Genomic DNA, 17,831 nt, shown 5'->3' on the forward strand with positions numbered 1-17,831 from the left:
GAAAGTCCTCTCTAGTTACAGTGTGATAGAATACTAACACTGCTCGGGGTTACAGTGTGGATGTATTAAAGGGGACATGTTGTGCTCATTTCTAGGTTTATTCTGGTATTTGATGGTTCTACTAGAACATGTTTACATGCTTTAATGTTCAAGAGATATTATTTTTCTCATACTGTCTACCTGTATTCACCCTCTGTCTGAAACACTCCGGTTTAGCGCCTGTCTCTCACCTAAACTGAGACCAAGTCATGACCAAGACAAGAGTGTATCAAGACCAAGACTTTGAGGGGTTGAGACCAAGTCAATGTCTTGATAAAATAATCAAAAGGCATTGCAGAGGTGAATTGTAGGTGTGGGAACTTTCCTTTGTTTTCTATGAGCAATCATAGTAATGATGTTAACAAATAAATCAATGCACAGGCAATTCAGTGATATCCCCTCAGTTGTGGTTTTGACCGGTCTTGAAATATAATCCAGAGTCCTCTTTATCTGAGACCGAGACGAATTCTGATACGAAACCTTCAAAAAGTGGTCTTGAGACCAATCTTGAGTACTACAACACTGCTCTCTTTAAGCCCCCCTCCCGAAAAAGCCCAGTCTGCTCTGATTGGCTTTTGAGGAAAAAATGGCGCCACATTCAAAGTATTTGGGTTTTACATAATAGCATGGTGGTGGTTGTTTGTGAGTTGTATTATGATAAATATTGAGTTAATTGATTGATTTATGGAGAAAGTTTAGGACCATATAAGTGTACTTCTTCCTACTCCTTTTCAGACATGTAATATTTATTTATGTTGTTTATGATCATTTGTATATTGAGTTTGCTATATGTTTACTGTACTTGTTTTTTGTTTTTTTGTTTTTTTTACTTATTTGTTACATGTCCAAAATAAATAAAATAAATCTAAAGTTGCGCCAGTGCATAGGCAGAAGTTCCATTTTGGATGTGCCAGTATAAAAGTGTCCAAAAGGCAATAAAAGCTAAACACTGCCAATACAACATGCTCAACCAACAAAGCTCAGTCTTTAAAGGCTGTACACAACAGTTTAGACAAAAACTTGTCTATGATATCCTATTCAGGCTAAAATATACTTGCAGACTGCAGAACCGAACTGCATGGGCTCCGCAGTGCAAGGCACTGTTAACTAAACATTGTATTGCACAAAGTGGCAACTAAACATAACAGTAGAGAATGTGTGTGAACTACTGCATGACATCAGACAGAAATCACATTTGTAACATGCAGTACATTCATTACAATCATTACTTCAGTACCATGGTCAGCTCACGTATAACAGCTGAGCATTGTTTGCATTAAGAAAGAACAAAACACTCCTTAATCTATATTAAATCAACCACCACATACAAAGAAAACCTGGTGGAAATATAGGCCTATGTGGCTAACACACCATTACTCAACATGAAATCTCTTCACAGGCTGAAGCAGTGAAAAATGAGTAAAACAGGCCTACCTTGTTGTCTTCATGGCCCACAGAACCAGTGACAAACGCCACAGAGATGATCTCCTCATGGTCGAAAGAGTCATTGAGTTCCTTTTCAAAGGACAAGAGGGCCTCTGTATTTTCCCTGTGTCCACATAGGGCAGGAGTCAGCAACCTTTAATATCAAAAGAGCCATTTTAGGCAAAAAAAAAAAAATCTGTTGAACAGAAAAAACAATTGAGCATTGTGAAGAAGGTAACACAGTTTATAGTCTAAGTATTTAGTATATAAGTCTAATGCAGTGAGGACCAAAGTGCAAATGTACTACGGAGTATTAGCACCACATTGAGGCAAAAAACATCTGAGATTTCCAGAATAAATTCATAATATTACGAGAATAAATTCGTAACTTTATGAGAAAAAAAGTCGTAATATTACGAGAATACAGTCATAACTTTACGAGAAAAAAAGTCGTAATATTACGAGAATACAGTCATAACTTTACAAGAAAAAAAGTCGTAATATTACGAGAATAAAGTCATAACTTTATGAGAATAAAGTCATAACTTTACTGGAAAAAAAGAAAATAACACGCAAAATTACTACTTTATAATATTATGACTTTATTCTCATAATACTATGACTTTTTTCTCTTATACTTGTGACATTATTCTCATAATATTACGATTTTTTATTGCAAAATTATGACTTTATTCTCATAATATTATGACTTTATTCTCAAAATCTCAGATTAATTTTTTTCCCTCAGTGTGGCCCTAATACTCCGTCGTACCATAGACCTACAACAATGATAAATAAAAATGAAAATGTAAACAAAAACAGTTATTCATTTCCATGTTTATAAATCCACAGGGAGCCACTGGAGAGGAGCTGAAGAGCCTCAGGTTGCTGACCTCTGGTCCTGTAGCTCTGAAGCTTGCTGGTCAGGTGCTTCCAGTCCACGAACTCGGGCTGGGTGAACTCAGTTGATGGAGGCAGTGGCGTGTCTTCTTCCCCACCTCATATTTTGTTTTTAAATAACACATAGATCATTGCATTAGAGTAAAAGGAGAGGGTGCACACAGAACAAGACCAGATAAAATGTGTAAAATTATACATGAAAATAATAAATTAAATTAAGGGCTCGGGCTGTACCTGTAATTCATATTCTTCTATTATACTAACAAGTTTCAATGCATTTTAGTTTGTCATGACTTTAACAATTACAATCAATTAATGTGTTCATCACTTTAATGTTGCATCTGGGTAGCTTAATTAATCCATAATAATGCATAACATGCTATTAGTTGAGTTATACTTTGTATTAATAATCAGAATCCGCAAAGTAACTAATAACTAATGTTGCAGATAAATAGTGAAGTAAAAAGTACAATATACCCTCTGAAATGTAGTGGAGTATAAGCATAAATTAGCATAAAATAAAGTACAAGTACCTCAAAATTATACTTAAGTACGGTACTTGAGTAACTAGAATGATGAAATAACATTTCATGATAATGAGACGGAGTTTTAATGATTTATTAAATTATTATTAAACAATTTTATTTCATGATGTCTTTGGGGTTTCATCGTTAGGTTCGTTAAAACATTTGTTGAATAATACATTTATTGGTAATGTATTGAGCTTTAAACATTGCTATTTTCTGTGTAATCATACAGATCTCAGTTGTACCCGTTCAACCCTCCTCCTGCATCATGTAGTCCCTGTTTTAATTTCCCATACATGCTGAAGGTCCTGCCAATTTCATTTGGATTTTCATAAACAGCACAAAGTGGGCTGATTGTTTCTGCTGTATTCCCCTCACAAAGCGTCAGTAAACCGAGTGACTCATGCTCCTGTGGATACACACATCATTTTTACCTGCAGCGTCCCCTCCTCTGTTCATTTGGACAACACAATGGATTTGAGCACAGTTATTTAAATGGTGTTTTTTGGATTAAGTACTTCAAAAATTAGCACCCTGGAGTCTTTGACTGGTTGTCTCACAAAGCAACATTTAATAAATGTCAGGCTCTTTGTGTTATCCCTTTGATCCCTCTCTCTCTCTCAGCAGCAGCACTCATTCAGTCTCCTGTAGTTAAACCTCACACACACACACAGATATGCACGCAGTTTGGATTTTGTTGTTTTCTTCATTTCAGGGAAGGTGACAAACGTGGTGGGGAACAATTTGTATAACTGCCCCGGTGTGCTATAAATGCCTTGGAGAGACTTTGGTGCCACATCTCACATTTCACAAAAGAGCAAAAATTGATGCATCACACCTATTTCCCAGACACCCACACACACACACACACACACATACACACACATAATCGACCAGAGAAAAGAGGCTGACGTCAAACCCTGTAGACCCATTCACAATCTCTCCCTCTCCCACTCTCCCTCTCTCTCTTTCTACATTGTGCTTGCCAAGCGTCTGACAACGTGAGTTAGAGAGCAGAATTATTGGCTGTCAAGCCCAGAGGTAATGAATGGCGAGCAGCCGCTCAGTCGCCAGGGTTTCAAACACACAGACAGAAAAGGTAAAGAAGGCGAGGAGATGATGCCCTCGACCAGGAGAGGTGAGTGTTTGTGTCTAAAGAGCACCTATAGATACATGTGCAGGTTTTCATGTACTTTGATAAATATGACACCCCACAAACATCGTGATTTATTCATTTAAAAATTACATTTTTGTGTTTTAAAGTCCTTGAAAACACATTTTCTCATTCAGCTTCTTACAATGAACAATTAGGGGTCCTACATGAGCACCATTTCTTGACAAATTAATTTTGTTATTTGTTATTTTTGTCTTACATTAAAGGGACAGTGTGTAGGATTTGGTGGCATCTGGTGGTGTGGTTGCAGATTGCAACCAACTGAGTACCCCTCTGCTCACTCCTCCCTTTCCCATATGGCGGTAAGGCAAGCCACCGAGTGCAAAACCGTGGTAACGCCATTCGCCTCGCTCAGAGGCCATCCTTACTATAATAACTCTACAGCTGGCGGTACCAAGGTTTTACACTCTGCGGATTACGTCACCACCTTTTCACAAGCGTGTTGGAGAACTAAGATGGCCTTCAGGTTACGTAAAAACTAGGGCTGTCAATCTTTTAAAACTGTTAGGATTTCACCCATAGCACTTTAATAACTTCTTGTCCCTTTTGGCTTAAAAGTTAAGCAATAAAAGCTCCACTTGCTGTCTTTTTCTGGAGCGTTCAACTGTATTACAAGGTCTTAATCAGCTGATGGATTTTATAATACTGATGAAGTATGTCTTTTAGACTGTAATATGGCTGAATGGCCCAGAAAAAGCTAGTAAACCTTGAGTTGGATCTGTTTTTTCAAACTAAGAAATAACTTTCATACTTTTCACTACGAGATGATGAGAAATAAATTCCTTCTTTATTCGAGGTCACAGTCATTTCTAAAGTTGTATTATTTAGCAGTGATGTTTCGAAGGATAAATTCATATCAGTCTTTGTAAAAAAAAAAAAAAACTAGGATCAAATGAAGAGCATCTTAACATTCGGTATGAGATCGTAACCTTCCTTTGCTGGAAAAGTTTCAGATCCACTACAAAAACTGTGACCCCAAACAGTCACACCACTCTGCATGTACGAAAAGAGGAAAACTACTAATTGCCTGTGAGAAACTTCTCATTTGACCTGAGAAAAACCTTGTGTGTGTTTTTAGTGGACAGGCAGTGGAAGTGGGGGTGGAACTGAGCTGTAATTGGTTTCTGTTTACCAGTAATCCTGCCACAGGCACAACCACAAGCAATTAGCCAGACAGCTCGGGCTTTATCAGTACAAAACTGGCACTGGGTGCGTATGCATGTGAATGTGTGTGTTAGTCATGAGGGGGAATGTAATTAGGCTGAGGGAGACATGAGATTAAAATCAGCTCCTTTGTCCTGGTTTCTTTTGGTCTCCTTAAATGTCTGGCGTGACAACATCAGAAAGGTCGACTTTATTCTGATGAAGGTCACTCTCACTGCAGGAAAAAAAAAGGCAACAAAAATATTTGATGTGTCTTAATATGAATCCATATCTAGAAAATGTGACAGAACTGAGCCTTTAAAGTTCTTTAATGAGCTTAAAAGGATTCTCCGTGTATGACTCATCACTCTTTTTTTCCCAAGTGGTTTTCAAAGCACCAGAAAATTATTCTATTGGTTTGTAATATGTCAGAATAGTTTCTGGTGCCATAAAGAACATTTTATATGTGTTTCACTGACTTCTTCTTTCAGATTCAGTTGTATTTCGACACTGCACCGATTGGACTGTTATCAGGCCATTAAATAGGTGTTATCAGTCGCTATAAGCACCATAGATGTGGGTCAGTAGGGGCCTACTACGCCTATCATGTTGTAAAAGTGAAAGTACAACTTAAAAGCAACATGTTCTAACATGTAAAAATGAATGAAACGTTATGTTTTGAACACAAACAAGAAGGCTTCTTTAGGTTGAGGCAACAAAACTACAACTTCTTTAGGTTTATGCAACAAAACGGTTAGGTTTAAGCAAGAAAAACTACAACTTCACTTATTTAGGTTTAAGCAAGAAAAACTACAACTTCTTTAGGTTTAGGCAATAAAACTTCAACGTCTTTAAGTTTAGGCAATAAAATTACAACTTCATTAGGTTTAGGCAAAAAAATACTTAGTTATGTTTAGGTTTCATGCTGTCTATACTACAGCACCTGACTTCCACTTCTGCTCCTGTCTTAATTACTACGGTTGCTAGAGGTCACTGTTGTCCTCTTTTATACCTTCTTTTGGTGATCTACCATGTGAATAGAGGATAAAACCTACTAGTGGGTGTAGTAGGCCCATATTGACTCACATCTATGGGGCTTATAGCGACTGATAACGCCTATTTACTAGCCTGACAACAGTCTAACCGGCTGAACAGTCAGATGGTTTGCGTTTCATCGTGGGTGAATGTCAAACCTAAATATGTTGAAGAACTCTTCTTTCCCTCATACAGAGAAGTATTTATATACTGCAACAGTGAAGAAGCTGAAAACAAGACAGCTCCACTGAATATCAGACAAGCAGGTCAGTGGAGGATAGCCTGAGCTCACATCAAACTCAGCAACGAGGGGGATTTATGAATGAATCTGCGAGCACACACACACACTGATCTGTAGCAGACGAGATTTGACAGGCAGCCAAAAATAGAGAGCACAGTGCAGGCTGGATGACGACAAAACTGCTCTCTCTCTCTCTCTCTCTCTCTCTTTCACACACACATACACACACACTCACATGCACACACATACACACACCACCCCTCTGCAGTCCCTGTCACCCCGCCCGTCTCGGGCTTTGGCGGAGACCGTATGTGAGTCATCGGTGGACTTTAACCGCCTCTGTCCCTCAGTGCTGCAGCAGAGACACAACAGCAGTCAATGACAGCAGCCATTCAACAGTCACTACTACAGTGAGGGGGATATTATTACTATGAGCATCAGATAGTGAGGAAACAAAAGGAATCAGAAAAGTGTTTATCAACAATTAAACGGTAATGGTTACACACATTCATACACTGATGGTAGAGGCTGTCATGCCCATCAGCATCTAATCTAAATACTCATTCACACACCAATGACACAGCCTTCGGGAGCAACTTGGGGTTAACTATATCACCAAAGGACACTTCTACATGTGGACTATTGGAGACGGGGATCGAACCGTCGATCTTTTCGATTGGTGGACGACCCGCTCAACCTCTGAGCCACAACCGCCCCTATTAATTGTGTTAATAAACACAATTTATAAAGCAATTCAACACAGAGAAAGACACTTAAAGCTGCAGTGGGTAGAAATGGAGCAAATATGATTAAAAAATAAGTTATTTTTTTATAAAACGGTCGCTATATATCCTGACAGTAGTGCATGAGACAGGTAATCTGAAAAACAATCATGTGCCTCTGGTGTCCTCCGGTGCTCCTAACGACTTCTCCAAGATTTCACAGACCGGAGGAAAACAACCAATCAGAGCCGAGCTGGAGCCTTGCCGTCTCTGAGCAGCTGTCAATCACTCGCAAACTCCGATCAAACTTTGATCATCAATATTCTGTTACTGTAATGCCTATTTCTCGCCTCTTTTCAGAAACATCTTGTAGTGTACTGTTTAGCTGTAAAATTAGAAAGTTTGTGACCCGGCAGCCATGTTGAGATCAGTTGAGGAAATACCAAGCACCACCAATAAGAACGCTCTCTCTCTGAAATGACCTGTGATTGGCCAAAGTCTTCCGTCATGGGCTAGATTTTCCAAATCCTGAAAACAGAGCCATGAGGAGGTGCAGAAGTGTAGTTTTCTCTCAGAACACTTGAATTACAATATGCTGAAAGGTTATTACGGATTTTATGCCCAATGATGCCAAACACAGTCTGCCTACTGCATCTTTAAAGGGTGAATACGTTAGTTTATTCATGTCCTCTTAATAAACTCATAAACCCCATGATAGCTCACATTATTGCCCACAATGGAGACAGACAATGATCCTAAATATAGCAGCCCCACATTATGACTGTATATTCATTTCATCATATTATTGCAGCCACTGGCTGAGATGTACTAGACCAGAACTAGTTGCAGCTCATATTCACAAATAGAGAAGCAGTTTTTGTGTTTGGCTGACTCAAATGAACTGCGTGCACGAGTGTGTGTGCGCGTGGGTTATGCATATGCGCGCGTGCGTGTGTGTTGCGTATCTCCTCGCGCCCTCTGTGACGCACGAGTCAGGTGGTTGCTCTAATAGAATGAGGAGCTGTCCGCGGTGCTGAAACCAGACTCACACCGAGAGACAGAGAGATGCTCAGCGCACTCACGAGCCTCCATACCAACTAATTACACAAAGGTAAGACTAAAGGTTGTTATTGACTGCATGAGCCACATTACTCTGAAGATGTTTCCTATATCACATGTCATATTAATAAAGAGGGTATTTGTTTTAGTTACTTAAAGGCTATAGCTTTTTGTTTCTGTTTGCCAACCTGATGCACCGACACACAGAGCTGTGAAGAGGCTGAAGAGGTTGTTGCCTGCAGCTTCTTTGTTCTCATCACGCTTCGCATTATTCACAATTGGTCGCACTTTGCAGCTTATAATTTAGTTTAAAAAAAAATAAAGAAAAACTATAAAGTTTTTGAATGCAGGTTGGAAAAACGAAGGAACAGTAAGTAAACAGACAAAATTACATGCATTTCGTCGCTTTTGGTGTTTTTTGATCGTTCTTATTTAGAAAAAGTATTTTAAAACTGCATTTATTTTGCATGCATTTGCATTAAAAACACGTTAAATGCATTTTGCATGTTTAATATAAGGCAGGAAATCATCCCACTGGAGGGGGATTTCAACAGAACAATGTTCAATCTGAGTGAAAGCTTTAAAAAAAAACAGTAATACATAAATAAATAATTTGAGTTTAGAGGTTTCCATCGGTTCCATGGGAACATCAGCAGTACCGGGTTTCCTTGACAACGAAAGGGGCCGTGACTCACGGAGAGCAGCAATTTGACGACTAATGAGATTTGCACGGGAGCTGAATACCACTGCTGCTGCTGCTGTTATTACTGCTGCTGCTGCTGCTGCTGCTGTTGATGCTGCTGCTGTTACTGCTGGATCCCAGTATGATCCTCACATACCAGCAACAGGCAGGGAAATGGAGGAGAGATGCAAACATTACACTGATGACCCAGTAATATAACACTTATTATTATTATTATTATTATTATTATTATTATTATTATTTATTATGATTATTATCATCATATTTATTAATTTAATTTATGTATGCAATCATCTATATATTATTATTATTATTATTATTATTATTATCATCATATTTAGTCATTTAATTAATTAATTAATTATTTTTGTATGTATGTAATCATCTATTTTATTATTATTATTATTATTATTATTAAATTGAAGATCGACCACCAGTTGCTTCTCAGCAATCATTCTTATTATTTTTATTATTTTTTTTTTTTTCTGCTGCATGTTATTTTTTGCTTTGATGCAAACTAGTGCTACATAAAACATGACAAAAAATAAACAAAAAAAATAAACAAGCATAATTCGAGTAAAACAAAGTCTAATGAAAACTTTGATTCTGTATATATATGTATATATATATATATATATATATATATATATACATATATATCAGGGGGAGGAGGGAAAAAAATGTAAAAAAAAAAATGTGTCCTTAATATTCATGGTATTTCAATGTACCTGTACCTAAATGAATAAATACATATGTAGAAAAAACATAATTAAAAAAAGTTTAATGTAGAGTAAATTTTACTGAGCGAGAAACCTGGGTTTAGTTTTACCAGGCATTTTCGACATTCAGTATAAATACTGGTTAAGAGAAATAGAGGTATTTGACCTGGTTTACACCAGAGCAAAGTCCCCGATCAGATTTAAAACCTGATCTCCCGCCTTTAAATCAATACAAATGTCTTCGTTGTCTGTGATGTCATCATCAGACTGGACTTTTAAATTGATGATGAGAGCAAAAGACATTTAAGAAATGCCAGAGCGGTAACCGTTGCGAACCTGTTAGCTTTATGTGTAAAGGTCAGAGCTGACATGCGTCTCTTTGTCTTTCCTCTGCAGGCGTCACCATGCCGTCACTCCCCGAGACTTCAACCAAACCTTTCCTCATCTGTTTGGCCAACTTCCTCTTAATCCTCCTCTTCCTCAGTTCCTCTGGCGTTCACGGTTCTTCTCTCAGAGAGCACAGACTGCGAGGAAGTGAACCAGACTCCCAGAGAGGAGACGTCCTCCAGGCTCCTAATGTCGACATGCTCAAAGCTTTGGAGTACATCGAGAGCCTGCGTCAAAGAACTGGAACAGACTCCCAGCAGCAGCACGCCGCTCCCGCTACAGGGTACGATGCCAGCCACATGGATGACGCTGAGAAGCTGCGTGCCATGCTGAGACTGGCTTCCAACCCTAAAGATGAGGAAGAGGAAGAGGAGGAGGAGGACGTTGGAAGGGAGGATAAGAGTGAAGAGCTGCTCCAGGCTGTGCTCAGCACCCTCCAGCAGACAGAAAAGGCCTCCAAGCCGGCTTCGCTTCGCCCCAGCGTCGAAGGTGCAGACACAGAGGACGCCGCGTATCCCAGGGTGCAGCAGAAGCAACACAGCATCAAGCCTCACAAGAAGCTGCCGCTAATGTTCGAGGACGAGGAAGAGGGTGAGGGGGATGAGGAAGAGGATGCAGATCCGGAGCGCGAGAGCCCCTTCAAACGCACCAACGAGAACGTGGAGGAGAAGTACACGCCTCAGAACCTGGCGACGCTGCAGTCTGTGTTCGACGAACTGGACAAGCTGACGAGTGTGAAGACCATGCACAAACGCCAAGATGAGGAGGATGACATGGAGGAGGATGGTGATGAGGAAGATGATGATATGTTCAATGTGAAAAATGGGGCGTATGATCTCGCAGACTGGGGTCCTCCACAAGAACAGGAGGAGGAAGAGGAAGAGGAGGATGAGGACAACAAACACGAGGCCAACCGAGGGCTTGATTATGTTGACGACAATGACGAAGAAGAAGCTGATGATGAAGATGATGAAAGCTACCCAGTCAAGAGGTCAAAAGATCCAGATGATGTTGCCAATCTGGTAGACTACTACCTCCTGAAAGTGCTGGAGAAAACAGAGGAAGAGGAGCAGAAACGAGAGATAGAGGAGGAGGAGGAGGAGGAGGAGAAACAGAGGGCAGAGAGGAGAGTGGCTCAGACACAGTACAGAGATAACATAGACCCACGGACCATCTACCAGCTCATTCAGATCTCACAAAAATACCAGATCCCACCCGAAGACCTGCTGGACATGCTCAAAACTGGAGAAACCACAACGTCGCGAAAGAGCAACGACAAAAAGCTCTCTCAGATATCCCCAAAGAAGACACACAAGATCCCCGAAGCTAAATTCTACAACAGACGCTTTCCTGACAGACAAAAGACCCAAGAAGAACGGAGGACAGAAGAGATACTAAACATCCTGGGCTTAGGGGGCGTAGAGGATCGAGCTCCTGTCAGGAAGCAGTACAAAAGCTCGCTGTCACGACTTCGCACTCAGCCTCCGGGGCGTTCGGGGGAATCCGCTCCCACGCAGCGGCGCCTCCCCAGCACATCAAAGGACGACTATGACGACACCGTGGATGAGGATGAGCTGGCGGCATATTTAGCGGCTCAGATGCTGGCACGGTATCCAAAGTATCCCGTGTACAGAAACAACAAGGCGAGCCAAAAGCGGGAGCAGAGCGTGACGGGCTCTTTTGAACAGGCGATACAGGCTTATTTAGATCAAATGGACTCAGATAAAAGCCCGAATGAAAAGAGACAGTCTGAGGATGACGAGAGGGGCGCTGAAACGCAAATGCAAGGCTTTGATAACGAGGCGGTGATGAAATTGCTGAGCTACCTGAACCCAGAAACTGAAGATACCGACGCCAAAACTGCCCAAGGAATTTAAAGAAGGCTATGTAGATATAAATATATATATTGATTTGGTGGAAGGAGAGGGAGAAATAAAGTATTTTGAAGAATAAAACATGACTTTAGTTATTCTGTAGGTTTACAAAAGTTCATATTTATTAGCAGAAATCTGAGACATTCATTTGGATGCTTTTTTTTTAACGAGTTTGTTGCTCAACAACATAAACAACCAGTACATGTGACTCACCAGCCTTTCAATGCACACACACACACACACACACACACACAACCAGAATCAGTGTTGGATCCCTTAGATTCACTTGTGTTTTTTTTTGGTAATTCTTTCTTAAATGTGGTCATATGTGACATTCCTGAGGTTAATAAAGCATTGACTTTATTTTTCCTTACTGTGTAGTGTTTCTTCATTTACTCACCATCACACACAATGCATCAGTTTCTATTCTGTCTCTCCTGTATCACCATTGAGATTACAAAAACATATTTAAATAAAGACTCTTTTCAGTCATATATCCCGTCATAAAACCCTAAGATTAATAAATATGAGGCTTAAAAAGGCACTTGCAGATCCAAACATATTGAAAAGTCGGCATTATGCCAAATGAGTCGTTATTAGTCACTGAATAAAAATGATGCGGAGTAATAAACCTTTTGCTTCAAGTCTTGAAATGTGAGACATCCTCGTCCTCTCGTGGCTCAGTAGGCAGGTTTGCTCATGTACTCCTCCATCGTCTGTGATCAGAGCAGAAATATACCTTATATGAGTAATAAGAAAAACCTACGAAGAGTCTGTTAATCTTTGAAGTTCCCCTAGGTCGTTTTTATTAATTACTATAATCTTATAGTAATTTTATTCACTTTTAACTTGGGTCTTGACATATTGTGTATTTTTTAATGCTTTTAACCCTCTGAGACCCACGATAAACTCTCTTTTTTAGGGTGTACAGGGGGTTTTTAGGGGTAGATAGCAGGTCAACAGTAGATGTCACATAGAAGTGGTGTACATCATCTGAAAGCTGGGAACCTGAAGATTAATTCGAGATGCAGCTCAGCACTGAGTGTCAAATTGTTCTAGTCATAAATCACAAACAAACAAGAATTAATTAATGTGTATAAGGGTTTAGAACATAATGGTTGAAATATATGATGTTCATCCCCATGCTCTATTATGTCTCGTAAGCTGATGCAGCAATATTTGGGTTGATATCATTTGTTACACAGATTTGGTGCTAAATTTAATAATTTTTTACCACTCGAGAATGAATAAAAATGATCAATAATCCCTCCAGAATACCACATTAAGACACCAAGACCTTGAGGAACCGCATAGAAAAAGCCATGCTGTGATTTGGAATCAAACTATTTTGACATTTGTTGATTTCTAAAAGAATTTTCAGCGATTAGATGGCGAGCACTTCTGTTCTGGAAACTGCTCAGAAACGCCCTTACTGTCAATCTAGCTAGTAAAGCCATCCATCCTCTGAATGCTCTAGGTCTCTAGTTTGTGGCTGCAAAGTTTCATGAGGCTGTGATTATCCTAGAGGTCACCACAGGTCATTTTATACAGTGAGGTCAAGTTTAAAAAAATAGTCTGAGTACAATGAAATGTCTCCTATGGGGACTAACATCATCACACATGAATACAGCTGGGCTCATTGGCTCTACAAGAGTCTCAGCTTTACAGTGATACCCAATTCATGTAATTCCAACACTAAAATCATTATTATTATTATTATTAAAGTACCTCTTGGAGTGTGTCAGACTCCTCCATCGATACATTAACAGCTACTTTGGATGTTTCTAGAACTTCTCCTCCCATCAGGAATTCGTCCAGGATGAAGTAAGCCTTCTCAAAGTTGAATATGATGTCCAACTCACACACCTGAAACAGAATAATACACCATCCATTAGACGAGAGATGAATTACACTTCCTTGATATATATTATATATGTAAAAAATAAATTCAATTGAAACTGAAGTGGTTCTGGGGGAGAGACACCTTGTGGACACCAGGGGGAGTCAGACTGGTAGAGAGCACAGTGTCTGTCATCTGTTTGTCAAAGGGGGAATGGGGATTAGCTGAACTCCTGCAGTGTAATGTAACACAGGAGTCACTCTAGTTCAGACTCTATAATCTTTGACATTATTGTACTAAGTATTGATAAAACTGTTTTCTGTTCCTTCCCGTTTGCCTTGTTGTCACAGCTGAGCTCCAGTGAAAGGAGATCTTACAGCTGCAGACACTCGAATGCTTCCATCCATCTTTGTGGCAATAGTTTGGGGTCCAGTATCTTGCACAAGGACACTTCGACATGTGGGCTTCTGAGACATGATATCTAACAAAAACAAACTAAAACTACTGTAAAACTAAAACTAAATATATAAAAACTAAAACTAACCCTTTCTGAAAAACTGAAACTAAACTAAAACCAGCAAACGCACTCTGAAAACTAACCAAAACTAACACTAATTTAAAATTCAAAACTATAATAACCTTGTCTGTACAACATACTAAAGAAAAACAAGTGATTACTGTTAAAAATATTTAGTTCTAGATTTAAAGGGGACATATAATGCTCTTTTTCAGGTTCATACTTGTATTATGGGTTTCTACTAGAACATGTTAACATGCTCTAATGTTCAAAAAACACACTTTAAATCTTCTATTAATTTTAATTTTGATGAAATGATCCTCAATGAAACAGCTCTTGTCCAGAATTCATTAAATATATAAAAGAATGAGAGTGTAAAAAACGTTCTTAGACAAAAGAAGATCATTTTCATAAAGTTAATTGGTTTAAAGCTTACTTGATTAGATCCTTTCTGCAGATTGTGTGAGCATGTGCAGACCGTACTACATTGACATTCAGTTCTACTTACGCTGCCAAAGTATTTATCCAACAACTCGACATATCTGTGCAGCACTTCCAGGGTCAGCAGCTCATTATCCTGGTTATCCAGACCAGTGCAGAAATACAGGCTCGCATACCTGCATTGAATAAGACAATGGAGGGTCAAATGTTAAAGCAGTGGTTGCTATAATGTTGTGAAGAAACTAGGAAATATTACAAGAACATTTGACAGTTCTCTGAGGAGAGCATTTATGACTGCCTGTATGGACATCTTTGGGTTAAATGTATTTCAAAGAGAAGAAAAACATGTTGCTGAAGAACAAGCATATAAAACTAAGTATAATTTAACAGTTTTAACAAAAGAAAAGCCTTTGCGAAAGCTTCATAAAGGTTTCTATGTATTACACTCCTGTTATTTTGTCCACTCCCATTAACTCTACTTTTATTACTGTGAGTGAAGGAGATGAAAAACCACTATCATGGTTCTAGGTCACGCTCTGTGTTTAACCTTTACTCTATCCAGGTCTTGTTCAACCATTGTTGAGAGAACGGGTGTGTCTGTTTCCTGTGTGCATGTTGAGGAGACCCAAGTTAATCATTAAGCAGAAACGCAGTCAAAGGTGGTTTCTGCTCAACAACTCCCAAGTATTTACCTGCCAGGAATGGATCGCTGGTGATAAAACACTGAAAACCAGCTTTTGTAAAGCACCTTTTGTAAACGATCTTGAGGTCCTTCCAGTGGAGGAAGTTGCAGGAACGTGGCGGACGGGCCAACACTACCAACATCATGTCCCGGATCACCTTCTTCTTCTCCCGGTCTGTCACCGGCGTGAACCATTTCTGCAGCCGCAGCTTCCCCTGCCGGCTGAACAGCAACAGGAAGCGCATCTGGAGAGAGTAGAAGGGCAGAAAACACTGATTGTGAAAAGTTCAGGCATTTTTGTCTTGTTGTGTTCAGGATAAAATAACCAAACAGGTCTTGTGTTATGAAGGTTAGACATAACTAAATGTGGTTATGATGTGTAGCTTGTCAACAGAGGAAAACAAACAGAAGCAATCACATACACGCTCACTGAGACACATGCATGTGCAATCACACACACAGTAATAAAACTTTAGAGCTGCCTGCAGCTAAAGAAAAACCACACCATTAGTGAGGGTTGCACCAAACAGCAATTAGATTTCACAACTAGAAAGGTGAATAAAGATCACACGGGAAAGCAAAACACATCTATAACACCTTTGAGTGCAATAACAGTAAATACAAAGTGTGAGTTGTGCAAGAGCAATTAATGAGAGCACTTTGCCCTGAGGCGCAGCAGCAGCAGGATGCAGCACTACTTCTGCCTGCAACAAGTCAGTAACAGACAGGAGCGCAACTTTAAGTATGACTATATTGTGTCAAACTCCAGATTCATCTTAATTATATTGTTTGAATGATAAAAAAAGCACATTTAAACTTCTGCAAAACGAAACCAACGTTTGTAGATTTGCATCCATTTGCCTCTCAGACACAACCTGGTTGTTCCATTGCAAAAGCTGTGTTTCACTTTGAACTCATTTTATAGTGACATGTGATCAATCTGACAAATTATTCTGCTGTATTTTCCATGTTACATGTGGAAAATATCAGGATCTGGAACGTGCTCTTTGATCTAGGAAGTAGCCTACCAAACTGATTTGTGGTAAGAAAGAAGTAAAATAAGAGATTTTGTTTACTTATTTTGACAAAAGTAATCTGATTACACATAGCTATTGACTTATTCCAGTTTAGTAGGCTTCATTTTATTGCCAAAAGGTAAACTACAGCAACAAGCTGGATGGACTACTCACCATTTTGTCACAGCAGTGAATAGACGTCACCCAAATTCGAACCCCTCAGGCTTATAATAAAGCCTATCTCAGACCCCCTAGAGTCCTACTGTATCTCGTGTGTTTTCAGATGCAGCGACATTGTTGATCTTCCCAGAAATCAATGCTCTCACACCTCACACCTTCTCCAGTCAGAGAGCCACGCCCCGCTGGCTGAGCTCAAGTAGCTGATTGGCTGCCGAGGCCAACAGGTGAATCGCTGCAGTGCAGTCAAAGAGAGAGAGAGAGAGAGAGAGAGAGAGAGAGAGAGAGAGAGGAGATGTTGATTTAAAGGTCCCATATCGTGCTCATTTTCAGGTCCATACTTGTATTTTGTGTTTCTACTACAACATGTTTACATGCTGTAATGTTCAAAAAACTCTCTATTTTTTTTAACAAAAACTTATTTTCCTCCTACTGTCTGCCTGAATATACCTGTATTACCGTCTGTCTGAAAAGCTCCGTTTTAGTGAATTTCAATGGAGTTGCGTTGCTAGGCAACAGTTTGGGTCCATGTTTACTTCCTGTCAGCTGATATTATCTACATACACTGCAACGGGAAATAAACTGGGATGCATTTAGAATGTTTACGTTTAAAACCATGTAGTGGTCTAAATATTGCATATTTGTGACATCACAAATGGACAGAAATCCTAACGGCTTGTTTCAAACACACATTTTCTGAATACGGGCTGTGTGTATTTCTCCGTATATTGAGCGTTTTGATAGTTTAACAGTATTTATATGGAACTTAAACCTGCTTTATAATATAAAAGCCATGAAAATGTCACTTTTTACAATATGGGACCTTTAATATGGCAATTGTCTTCTATTTCGACTTTGAAAGCTAAGTTATTAACATTAGCTGGGTGTCTTTTTTGAATGATTTACCATTGTAATCCATCCTATTACTAATATTGACTATTCTCGCAATATTACGACTTTTTTCTCGTAAAGTTACGATTTTATTTTCGTACTATTATGACTTTATTCTGTAAATCTCAGATGTTTTTCCCTCAGTGTGGCCCTAATACTCCGTAGTACATTGTCTCTTTGGCCCTCACTGCATTAGACTTATATACTATATACTTAGACTATAAACTGTGTTACCTTCATCACAATGCTCAAATGTTTTGAGGCTACAGACAGATTTTATTTTTTCCTCTTCTTAAAATGTCTCTTTTGATAGTAAAGG

At 39.3% G+C, this 17,831-nt stretch overlaps 2 protein-coding genes across 3 annotated transcripts; one reads left to right on the forward strand and one right to left on the reverse strand.

The window, feature by feature from the left end:
* Positions 1-8,205: 8,205 nt before the first annotated feature.
* On the forward strand, positions 8,206-12,029 carry scg2a (secretogranin II a). Of its 2 annotated transcripts, none has more exons than XM_037775553.1 (2): positions 8,206-8,317; positions 10,084-12,029. In XM_037775553.1, exon 2 carries the CDS (start codon positions 10,092-10,094, stop codon positions 11,949-11,951), a length of 1,860 nt encoding a protein of 619 aa, XP_037631481.1. In that variant the 5' UTR covers positions 8,206-8,317; positions 10,084-10,091; the 3' UTR covers positions 11,952-12,029. The 2 variants fall into 2 exon arrangements, with proteins under 2 accessions (XP_037631481.1, XP_037631482.1); XM_037775554.1 differs by lacking the exon at positions 8,206-8,317 and adding an exon at positions 8,961-9,157.
* An 85-nt stretch (positions 12,030-12,114) lies between these two features.
* ap1s3a (adaptor related protein complex 1 subunit sigma 3a) lies at positions 12,115-16,854 on the reverse strand. The gene is made up of 5 exons (XM_037775556.1): positions 16,619-16,854; positions 15,495-15,673; positions 14,814-14,922; positions 13,677-13,814; positions 12,115-12,664 (listed from the first exon to the last, which is right to left on the reverse strand). The coding sequence occupies exons 1-5, from the start codon at positions 16,619-16,621 to the stop codon at positions 12,629-12,631; spliced, it is 465 nt and encodes a 154-aa protein (XP_037631484.1). The 5' UTR covers positions 16,622-16,854; the 3' UTR covers positions 12,115-12,628.
* Between the last annotated feature and the right edge of the window lie 977 nt (positions 16,855-17,831).

Source organism: Sebastes umbrosus, chromosome 7, assembly GCF_015220745.1.
Source record: "Sebastes umbrosus isolate fSebUmb1 chromosome 7, fSebUmb1.pri, whole genome shotgun sequence".
Taxonomy (NCBI): domain Eukaryota; kingdom Metazoa; phylum Chordata; class Actinopteri; order Perciformes; family Sebastidae; genus Sebastes; species Sebastes umbrosus.